General features: G+C 36.2%; 1 protein-coding gene across 2 annotated transcripts in view; it reads right to left on the bottom strand.

Moving 5' to 3' along the window:
• ANKRD28 (ankyrin repeat domain 28) overlaps nt 1-12,142 on the bottom strand; it is a 123,599-nt gene that overhangs the window by 38,472 nt on the left and 72,985 nt on the right. For both annotated transcript variants that reach the window (XM_064444327.1, XM_064444326.1), the window contains exons 4-6: nt 6,940-7,010; nt 3,937-4,137; nt 3,095-3,182 (exon numbers count right to left, since the gene is read on the bottom strand). In XM_064444327.1, the coding sequence (XP_064300397.1) occupies nt 3,095-3,182; nt 3,937-4,137; nt 6,940-7,010 (360 nt within the window). The remainder of the gene's footprint in view (nt 1-3,094; nt 3,183-3,936; nt 4,138-6,939; nt 7,011-12,142) is intronic.

Here is a 12,142-nt window from a genome sequence, read left to right as displayed (position 1 = left end):
GAGCGCGACGTGAGCACGCAAGAATGAATGTCCATGTCGGTCGCAGCATTGCAGCTGGACAGCAATGAAGCCGGGTGAAAAGCAGGAAGGAAGGGAAACAATGGATATAACCCTAGAAAGTTATTTATAGTAGAGTGACGAAAAGCATAGCTTTTTTTATTCTATGGTCAGTTTTATACAGTAGAAAAGCTTTAAGGATTTCTTCAAACAATTGGAGCAGAGTAAAATGGCTCTAAGTTGTGAGAGAGAATGTCACATGTTTTTTTTCTGTTTGAAGACTTTCAAAAGCTTTTTCCTACTCTACTGTCTGCAAGGATATTTAGGTTGATGGCCATCAGAAAAATTACATTGTCCCCACCCAAACACCGTTCATTAACAGAGTTTTCTGTGAACAGTCTATGAGGTAGCACTAACTAAAATTGGCATAAATATAGCTTATCCAAAAAATAGAAGAATTCTCTCATATAGGTGAGCACAAGCCAGAAAATATCTCTGTCCTCTCACTGATGCTCATCAGATCTCTGCCATCTCAGGCACAAGTTTCATTCAACAAAATTTTGCAAATAATCACCTTAAGCAAGGAGGCTGGACAGCCTGTCGCAGACATTGCTTTGCATATGTAAGTAGATTTCAAAATACTAATACAAAACATTGCTAAGAATATTGGATCAATAATGAAGATTGTTCTTTAACATCACAGTTTCAAGTACTGGTATCAGTACTTGAAGTGCAATATCATACAGCTTCAAATTGTACAGAGTATTAACACTGTATTGACCAACTCATAATTCACTGGCACATTCAAGTCTTTTCCTCTGAAGACAGCTAAACAGGGTCCCTGTTGTTCTTTTTAGCATTTCATATATCGATTACACAACCCTATCTTACACTGCTACCATATTATTTCAGACCTGTATTGTCAGGGACATAAGACTAATGTGAAATTGGCCTGAAACACAGAGTTGTGCAAAGACAACAGTTAATAATACCACTTTTGTGTGAATCCAGGTGTTTGTGAGTTCACTTTTACAACTGTTCAGATCTTACAAACAAGTCCAAATTTGTAAATGTGTGGTTTTGCATTTGTAAAGACCAGAATTCTCAGTCCTCGGACCAAAGCACATTTCATAACAACTCATTATCAACCCCCAGAGCTCAAGCTAAGGTTTCTGGCGACTGTATCTAAATAGGTACTGCCCCACACGGTACTGCTCTGATTTTGCTCAGTACATAAGTTTAAAGTTGCATTTCCACTTTGAAGTTACTGCTTCCGTTTGCTCTCTCCTGGCAAGACTGGGAAACATTGCTTGGATAAATGTAACAACTCCAAAGTAATTATATAAGATACTCAAAGCCCCAGAATCATAGATGAGAAATATGTTTAATTAGCAACCTTAAGTCTGTTTTTAAGAACCAACCCCCCCCCCCACTGCACAGCATTACGCCTATTTTTAAGTAATTCTCTCATTCATAACAATGAGCATTAATACCAAACTCCATATGGACTCGATGATCTTAAGGGTCTTTTCCAACCTTAACGATTCTATGACTCTATGATTGAGGGACATTTTGCCTAAGATCAGACCTCCAAGGCAGAGTTATCTTTGACATCTAAGTCTAGGAGTCCATTCCTAGTTTATGTGAGCTTATTTTTTGGTTTGATATCAGATACAGTTTTAGTCAGAGAAAGTGCAGTATACATATTACTATCCTTGTATATTAACTTAAACATTTGCCAAAAATACAAGGTGGTCCTTTATAAACCCTATATATAAAGTTTTTCATGGAGACAGTCATTCCAAGTAGTATTTTCTTCTTATAACTGGAACAAAATTGTTCATATCTTCAGATCACCTCTAAAAAAAAAAAGCTGCCATAAATAATAGGAGCATGTTCTCTTCCCGACTGTTCTCCTCCTTAAGTTTTGTAAGAGGGCATCTTAGGCACAGAGATATGTATTTTCTGGAGAATTTAAAATTTAGGAAAATGTAGATCATCAAAACATAACAGGAATGAAAAATTACATATAATGAAGTCTTATTTCCCCATTTCATCTTCAAAAATTCCCAGGCATGCAGATTCATACAATATTGAAGCTACTGCTTTTATTCTTCTCCCTTGGCTGGATAATATTAGGAAGCAATAAGCTAAAATACTGAATAACAATCAAGACCATGGAATCATCAACTGGCTTAATCCTGAAATTGATACTGAAATTTAATTGTTCACCGCTTATATATGACACGTGTTCAAGGCTCATGTTCAAGAACATTTTTAGGTATTTTCTGGAAGTTAGAGAGTAATTATGGCTTTTGACTTCTGAACAGGTATAACATATTCTGCAATGACAAATACAAACCACAGTTCCACGTGAATTACTTAGAAACAAAGCAATTGGCTAAAGCTAAGAAGTCTTTGTCAGTGTCAGCCTAGAACCCTGAGTCGGCATTTTCTATAATTCACTTTCCAATGATTTATATTGCTCATATTTTAAATGAAAGTTGAGATACAAAGCTCTACTATTTATTATAGCTATGCTGAAGAAAACAATACCTACCACTTAATAAAATGAAAGTCTGATAAAAGGCAATGAAGTACATTACTCTGACAGCACTGCTACTGCATTGATCAATAACATGAGAACAATAATTATCCACTCCTGGAATATGAATGGCGAGGCAAGAATTTTCGAGTTTTAGAGATGAAATATTCTTCTTTTAAAATACAGTCCCCAAGGTTGGTGTAACAATCACCTGTTTCATGTGCCCCTTGTATTAACTTCTTACTTTCTATTTAGCATTATTGCAAAATTTTTCACCTGTGATTAGACTCCTGCTGATCGAGGAACATAGTTCATTCTTTTTAAAGAACAATTACTTACCTTATTTTTCTTTTTCCAATAAATTCATTTTTCTCACCACAAAAACACATTTACAAGGCAATCTGAAGTATACTGTTAATGGTTGTCTGCCAGACACACAGATAACCTCAATGCTTACAGTGTAAATATTTTCCCTAGAAATATATAAAACCACTAAACATAAGGCAATTTTTTTTACTACCACAATAGTAATCAACTGAAATACGTACATACCCATATATGCTGCCCAATGTATAGCTCGTCTGTCTTTCTTGTCAAATGCATTAATATTGGCTCCTCTAGACAACAGTAAGCTGACCATCTGAGATAAACATAATGGAAAACTCTGATTAAAGTTAGACAAAGAAAGTCATAGGAGAAAACAAAAATATATGTGCTTTCAAAGGATTTAAATGTGTTGTTTTCTGAATATTCCATAAGCTTGAAAAAGCTCTCTGCCCACCTTGGCAGCAATAATGAAGTGACTGTAAGGAACACAAAACTTGATGTCAACAAAAACATTTCCCAGTTAAATATGGCAAAGCTGTGGAATCTTTGACACCCTCAGGCTATTACTAAGGGATTCACTAAAGGTAATCACTAATAGCAGGCCTATTGCCAATTTGTCTCCAATTACCTATACACAACTACAATGGGAACTTCTGAGCCATCATTTTTCAGGGCTTGAAAACTAGCAAATTAGAGCTTATTACATGTATTTCCTCCACATTTCACTGACACCACATTCCATAAGTTCCCTGTCTACTGTGCAGAAAAGTATCTTCTTTTTTCCATCTTAAATTTATCTATCACTAGTTTAACTCCACTTAACTCAGGCAAATTTGCTTCTGTCTTAAGAAAGGTGAATGCTGTAATAACCTTCCAACTAAACAATGTAACACATTTTCCACAACCATTCTGTCTGCCGATGCATACAAAAGACAAATTCAAATATAAAATAGGCACTGGGGTTTTCTGAGGGGATGGGGGAAACATGATTTTAAACTGAGAAACTAAACATCAGAAATGTGAGGGACAGAACAAGTGGGAAACAAGCTAAGAAAAACAACTCTTACCTCAACGTGTCCACTGAGGGCTGCATGATGCAATGCAGTTCTGCCTGCTCGATCAGACACATTTACGTTGCTTAGGAGAGGCACCAAAGCTTCAGCACATTTCACAGCTTTGTTTGCAGCTGCTATATGTAGGGGTGTCTGCCAGTTTTTATCACGAGCATTGACATCCGCTGAATGCTTTAACAACACCTGAACAGCATCCTGAAAGCATTTACAAAAAAACCAAGCCACTTAGTAAAGGTTTGAAATGTCAACCATAAATCCAAGGATAGTATAGTGGAATAGGACTATTTACAAATTTTTTTTGTGTTTGTAAACATCATCTTATGCTTTGGGATTTGTACTTTATCATAAAGCCAGATTTGGGGATGTTCTCAGGAACATAAGCAATATATTCCCTACAGGATTGAACGGAATCAACCATTTCCAGATCTTTTATCCAGTTCCTTAAGCCAGCTGCCCAATTGTTTTGTCATCACAACTAATTTCCAAAGCTCAATAAGCCTCCTTAGGATTTCTTTCATTGCTAAGGATTAGTGAAGTACTATGAACTTATAATGCGTTTTCATCGATTTGCCAAGAAAAATTTTTGAACCGAACAGCTTATTAAATATACATTTAAGAAAACCACAGATAAAACAGAGCATGGTCATAAAAAGTTTCAACATATACTGTTGCAAAATTCCTGAAAACAGTTTCAAAATGTTGCACTGAATTCCATCTCACAAAAAGATTATTCATTTCCTTTTGTTAAAAGTACAAGCTGTGAAATTTGACAAATAAGACCAGTTCTTACAGGAAGATAAACAAATACTATTAAAATATGTGCACACAATTGGAACTTGTTAAACAAAAATCTGTTGGTGATATCAACATGACAACGAACACTGTATTTTACATCAACTCTGTGATCTTCCTACAATTCACTAATTGCTTTCAGTGACTTCCAACTCAAACACCAAGCACACAAAGAAATGGATGGCACTCTGAACTTAAAAACATATTACCACAAGTAGTTACTGGAAATTTTGAATTACACTGTGATAAAATACCTAGGTATTATTCTCAGCCAGAAGCAGAATGCTAAGTAACGCTCAATTCTATTTATTACAGTAAATGCTCGAATTTCTTCTACTGTCAATAGAAAATAAAATAGGAACAAATATAAAAGTGAAAATACTGTGTAACAGGCTTGTAATTTAAATAAGAAATGGAATAGCTTCTATTCTCTAAGAAACAAGCAGATTTAATACTCTAAAAATCTAATCAGTATTTTGAAGTTTTGTCTTTTTGAACCTAATATTAAGAAAAACCATAATCAGAACAAGGAAATTTTCAAACAGCTATTACCCCTTTTGTAGAAGGAAGCACTGTAGTACTAGCATAAAAACAATTTCTTATGTTTTTCTGCACATATACATTAATGAATTTCAAGAATTAGTGAACCTGCTTAGGGGTTTTGTGGGATTTTTTTTGTTGTTATTTTGGGGGGGGGGGTGCGGGGGTTGGTTTTTTGTTTGTTGTTCTCCACCCCCTCCCCTCCCCGAAGTACACCAGGCACACAAATATAAAGGTCTGGAGCCTGACAGTCTTAACATTAAGTTGCTTGAACTTGCATAGTTGACAGCTAAATCTGTAATTCCAGCTGGTTTGCATGTTTCAATGTCCTTGTTTAGTTGCAGCTGTCCTTGCTTCAAGTGTAAGTCTGGATGTTTTACTGAAACCATTATCATGAGGTTCTTTTCAATACAGGTTTTTTCATCTAACACCTAAAAAACCCATGTAAGCCTGTCAGCTGGAAAACAGTGCCTACATGTACCGACCACTTCTCCATCTACGTATATGGGCTGATTTACTGTGTTTATAAATAGAAAATTCTGACAGGCACCTAACATTGCTTTTAGGGTAGACTGGTTTACATGTTTCACTTGCCTTTTGTTACTGCTTTGTTTAAAATATTCCACATTTTAAGAAATTACCATGGTTGCATTTCTTGAAGTTATCACTTAGTGTCTGCAGCGCTCGTCTCTACAAGCACAACTGATATAAGGAGTTTTTATTGTCCCTCAGCTCTGAAGAATGCAGTATTTGGTGCTTCGGTCAGCTCCCAAGGGATCAGCCTAAAAATACCTCAAGAAGAGCAAATACCATTTGGGAGTAAGGCGCCCTTGGAGATTAATTTTCAAACACTGTTTTGAATAACAATCTCCACATAACTTAGCTATTAATGCTAGTGACAAAGTAATGCAATTTATCCAGGGAAATCAAAAGCAAAAACTGAAACAAGGCTTGTTTATATAGTTCGTGGATCAAATACTTGAAGCTCAATGCTTGCCAAACCCAAAATATTCAATTCCATCTCAAACAAAAGTTTACACAGAATCTTTAAAAACCCTTTATTTTTGAGACATACTGAAATGAGCATTGATTTGACTCAGGTTCTCAAAGGAGATGGCTTTGCATAAACTCTTCCACATAACAAGCTCAGCATTTCTGTTTGTTTTGATCTTCTACAGGCATTTAAAATTTTTATAGGACATCAACAATAGAGGAACAATAACAAATTCATTTCTTACTTTACTATATTCTCACAGTTGTGTCACTGGTAGACTTCAAAAAACTTTCTACATATTTCATTTACATATTTTAAAGTGATTTTCCATACTATCATTACTCATCAATTTTTTTTAAATTATGTTTGCAGGTCTTACAGAACCACTTCTTCAATGGCTGAACAGATGAGCATGTAAAAAAAATGAAGAAATGCAAAGACTATGCTGTAAAAGCTGTACTAAATCTTGAGTAGACAGCAAACCTGAGAACTTGAAGCTTTTTTCCCCTTTAGGCATATGATAATACATACTCTCCACATATTAAACTTTTGCAAGTGTTCTGCAATTCCACACATTTGGAGTAGTTTCACTTTATAAGAACCAAACAGAGAAAATGAGGTAATTTGACATGTCTTATTTTAACACAAAGCAGTCAAAAAAAAAAGCATACCTCACTACAAGATGCCACAGCTCTGTGTAAAGGAGTCAACCATTTGCTGTCTTTGGCATTAACTCTAGCTCCTGTAACAAAAAAAATAAGAAAAATGGAAATTTACAATATATTTACAGAACGATTTAAATATTTTCCAGTACAGAGATAGAACTATTGGAAGATACTTATTCTAGGCTCATTAACACAGCATGATGACAAAAATGGAACAGGATCTTTTCTCCAGCTGAAGCCCACCCTTTGAGAAACTTCTTTTAATACTGCACCTGTAACATTCTTCCATCAAAGCATACTCATTTTTTTACACTAGGTTGTCCTCTAGAGTCTTTTGAATTTCCACAGGTACATAGAAAACTGTTCGGTACGAGTGACTGACTCCTTGCCTTCATTCAACAACAAAAATCTCATACCTTCCCACTATAGCTGAAATTCTCAATTAAAATAGAGCAAGAGGCTATATTTAACCCCCACGCCTCCTGTCTCCTTGTGATTGGCAAGTCTGACACCTAGATATATAGAATGATGCTTAGTCTACTGGGAATTTTGGAATGAATCTCCTCTACCCCACCAGGTCACCTAGCCCACTTCAGCACCTCCTGGACTTCACTTCATGATCTAGACTGTAACAACCACACCTCTCTGCTTCTAAAAGCATAAGCGAGAAACAGCTGTCCCGGCCCCCAGGAAAAAGGTTTCACAAACATCCACAAGGGACACAGCCTCGGTTTGGATTTTAGTTTTTATCTGAACAATACAAGGAAAGAAGGGGATTTGGGGGATTTTTTTCCCTGAAGGAAGCACCTGAACTAATTTCTAACTTCCAGTGAACTTCAACGAGAAAACTTAATGATTAAGCTTAAAGATTTAATTTATTACTGATATATATATACACACACACACATAACCTTATAGGGTTTTATACCTTGAGTGGAAATTTAGCTAGCTTTATTTGAAAACTGCTGAGATTTTGGAGAGATGTGAGAGCTTACACAAAATGTTATGTTCTTGAAAAAATTAGTTCAGAAAGAGTTCATAGAGCAATATATGATATCACACAGTAACATTAATGCTATATAGTCAGGGCTTATTAACTTCTCAGGCTAAACATAATATTGTTATATCAGAACCAACTTTAATTTCTTCTATGCAAAGAACAGAAAAGGATGGAAGGCCAGTGAGACACAAAATGTCCAACAGGCTGCTGGTCAGCTTACCCAGCTGAGAGACAGGGTATTTTGATCCACATCTCCCAGGCCTGTACCAGCAAAGAAGTCTCTCCCAGTGCAGCTGAATAATCTGACCAAGAAACTTAGCAGTCTGTACAAAATCATGGTTGTATATACTAAGCAAACCAAAGATTTGAAGTCAGTTCTCTGAGTTAATTAGTTTTTAGTCATTCCATCCTTTTCAGGCTTAAGAACATGACATGGAGGTTGATGCTGAATCCAAACGCCCACTTTGACCCCAGGTCTTCCAAGGGCCAGAGCCTGAGGTCTAACTGCTGGCTACTATTTCAGGGATTTCCCTCCTTCCTTATCTAAATTTCAGAAGCTTTAGGTATCATCCTATATTCCAAGTTCAAAAATTTTTGAAAAATAAGTTTAAAGGTATAGGAAGAAAGTCCAAATCCATTTGAAGAACCCTCCCCCCAATCTGACAAAAGGTTAAGAGACTTAATCTTACCATAAAATATCTGCTTTTCTCAACCATCATAAGGACCCTAGTGTACTGCACCATATCATGTATAGAACTTGAGCAAAATCTCAACTGAACCTGAGCAAAAAAACATCACCAGAAATGTCTCAGGACTTTTGGTAATCCTTTCCAGAAGACAATAACCTGAATGATGAGTAAGTGAGAATGTAATCAATATATTTCAAACGTATCTGTAATTCTTGTCTTCCACGTTATTATTAGCCACACCTTGTTTTTCGCATACAAGATAAAATATGAGCCAAAATGGTACTCCAAGCTCCACCTGACTTCACATCTACAGCCAACAACCAAGGCTTTCAAAGGATGAGGACTTTCAAAGTCTAATTGATTTCGATTTCTATTTCCAATTTTCAGATACAAATGTATTTGAATTGTTTTAAAGGAATTTAGACAGTTACTAAGTTACTAATCACTGTCCCGATATTCCTCAGGTGATGAAGCCCAAGACAGGAGGAGCACCATGCCCAGCAGAAGGGGAGAAATGCACGTTTCCACTCCAAGGAGGCGGCAGTTACCTAAGCTCTAGTGAAAACATGCCTAAGAGTCCAAGCCCTGTTTATTGGTTCAGCTAAGTTGTTCACTGACATTTCTGGTACTTTAACATACCACCTAAAAACTGCATCAGAAGAGAGCAGGAATGAATACAAAACGATACTGTAAAAATGTTTTTCCCAGTGGTAAGTTAATAAAACTTGCTAGGACTAAAGGAAAATAATATCTCAAAGTGTTTGTTTTTTCTGGTAAGAAAGAAAACCAGCATTAGCTAAGAAACACCTAAGGAAATTTGAAGTGATACCTAAAAGTAACATGGCCCTTTCAAAAGAACAAAACCACCACAACAATGTACGTGATCCTCCATCCAAAGAAGCAAGGAAGCCTAGGTCTAGGATACCCCATAGCTAAATTAGTGTAACACAGACACTAAAATAAGTTAACTTTTCAATTGCATAAAAAAATTGTAGGTTCTTTGACAAAGGAGAAAACCAAGTTGAATTCTGACAAAAGATCTAAATCTCTGATGGAATTACTAAAGAACCACCAAGCCTGTTTCTTCCCCCCCCTGCCCGCCCCTCCCCAAACAAACAACTCCTTTAAGAGTTCCAAAATTGTTAGATTGAAAGACAAAGTTTAAGTAATATTTGGAATAGGTGTACTATCAAAAAATGCATATGCACTATTAATGCAGGAATTGGGAGATCTATAGCTCTAGATACATTAAACAAAATAATATTTTAAATTAACAGAGAGATACTTCCCCCTTAAATTTCTCCAGGAAGACATGCTGCCAAGAATAATTTCAATTTCATAAAACAGTTTCTCCGAACAGCCTTTATCTGAGGACATAAGCCGCCTCTAGGCTGTTCTTTACTCCCTAGCACATGATTTAGGGAAAATGTTACTGTTCCTCCCTCCCGCTTCAGATGCTCTCCATGAGACATAAAGCTCCCTCAAACCTATCATACTCCTACCATGCAAGAGTGAGGAAGGTTACAGACTTCACCCTCTGGGATAAAGCTCTACTCCAGATCATTGCAAATAAATGTTACAAAATATTTTACACCTTTACTGATTATCTTTTGCTTAAAGATTATTTGCTTCATGGTTTGCTTAAAGACAGTTTGAACATATGTATGTATATAATTCACTGGACAACACTGCTGATGCAACATTATCTCTGTGAAGCTCAACCCGCTGACGCGTTAACCAGGGCATTTCTCACATTTCAAATGACTTCAAATGCCAGTTAGGCAGCAGTTTGCTCTTTCAAAACATGGTGCAGTGTAACTCAATCCCCAATTTGTAAAGCAAAAAAAAAAACCCACCACACTGGATCTTCTAGACTTCGGGGGCCTGGGTCTTAACATGTTTATTAAAACTGCTCAAATAATTATGTGTTTAATGTAAAATTTCTTATATTTCAATTCTTCTAATGCCATAGAGTTTGCAGGAAAAGGATTTGGGGACTTGCCAGAGATATCAAATACAATACTGCAACACAAACACTCATCATCTTTGCTTGAACTTAAGAACTGATTATGTAAATGACACTCACCTAAAACTGCACCTTCCAAACAAACCAATTTATTCTTCCATGTCAGTGCACTAAACTGAAATATTAAACAAGATCTTCCCTTTCATCACCAACTTTGCTAGTACAACCTACTAAGTTCACACACCTAGGCAAATATGAAAGCAGGATTTTTGCTCTGCAAAAAAAAGGGGGGGATGGGGATCAGGAGAGACACAGAAGTATTACGTATTTTTCTTCCCTCCTCCTTGAACATTATATTTAATTTTGCCAAGTTGCATTCCCAAGACTGACAATTGGAAAGACATGTTTCATTGAATAAATCTAGTACAGAAGCTACTGAAAAACTCATTGATGCTTACTTTTAGCAAATTCGTATTCCAAGAGACATTTTCCAACTTGATACCTGCACTGATTTACAGAACAATCCTGTAAGCTTTACTTGTATTGGTCCATATCTGGCAACTGCACATTTAAATGTGCTCTTAGCCACCAATACCTGGACATATGTTTCAGCAATTCAGCTGCTACTTCATTGGTGTCAATATCCTTACATTCAGATAAGAGCTAGCACCTCAACGATCTCTTGAAGAGATAGGCGATGAATTACTGGGCAGGAAATGCTGCAGGGAACAGCCACACACCTCCTCCTCATCCATAAAGTGTCCTACAACTATATACAGCCTTGCCTCAGCACACTACCTCTGTGTTCCTCTGGTAAGAGCTTTTGCTGTGACTCTCTTCCCGAGCTACTCTGCACCAAACTCTTCCTATGTGTAAATGTCCTCGGAAGAGTAATGAATGCAGCGGCTACATTACTTACATGTCACAAGTTGGAAACAGATTCAGAAAAGAAATACAACAGAACTGACAAGACATTTTCATCTTCACTTACAGTACTGGCTTAAGTAGTGAATTACCTTCCACCATTCTGTTTGTAGTCTGTATTTTTAGACTGTTAAGGACACTATTTTCCTTTGTTATTCTACAAGATGTGCTAGCGATTGAACAATATCATAGTATAAGCTAATAAAACAAAAGTGTTTTCATTCACATATGCAATACAGACACCTGATGTTCATTATTTGACACTCTGAAATGTTTGTTTAGGAGTAAAAGATGTAAATGAGATCATTAGATTGCATTTTAAAAAACCCTAACAATCTTTGTCTCAACAACTAGTATACTAAAATAATTTTAGGAATTATCTTTGCAGAAATTCAGAAGATCCCAGGTATAAATAACTGAGGAAAAAAAAGCAGTCCTACTGTAATTTGATTCTATGTAATTATTTTCCTAAGGGCTAGTATTAGCTTCAGAAGTTTTTCCTTTTTAAATTATCCACTTTTTAGCTAGAGAAGACAACCATGGAAGTACTTAAAGTGGCAAGCAGAAATTCTCAGACTACACTGGGAAATGAACAGATGGACAACTTTTCCTTAGATAGAAAAATATGTG

The sequence above is a fragment of the Phalacrocorax carbo genome, chromosome 2, assembly GCF_963921805.1.
Source record: "Phalacrocorax carbo chromosome 2, bPhaCar2.1, whole genome shotgun sequence".
Lineage (NCBI taxonomy): Eukaryota > Metazoa > Chordata > Aves > Suliformes > Phalacrocoracidae > Phalacrocorax > Phalacrocorax carbo.
This window is presented reverse-complemented; position numbering and strand designations above follow the sequence as displayed.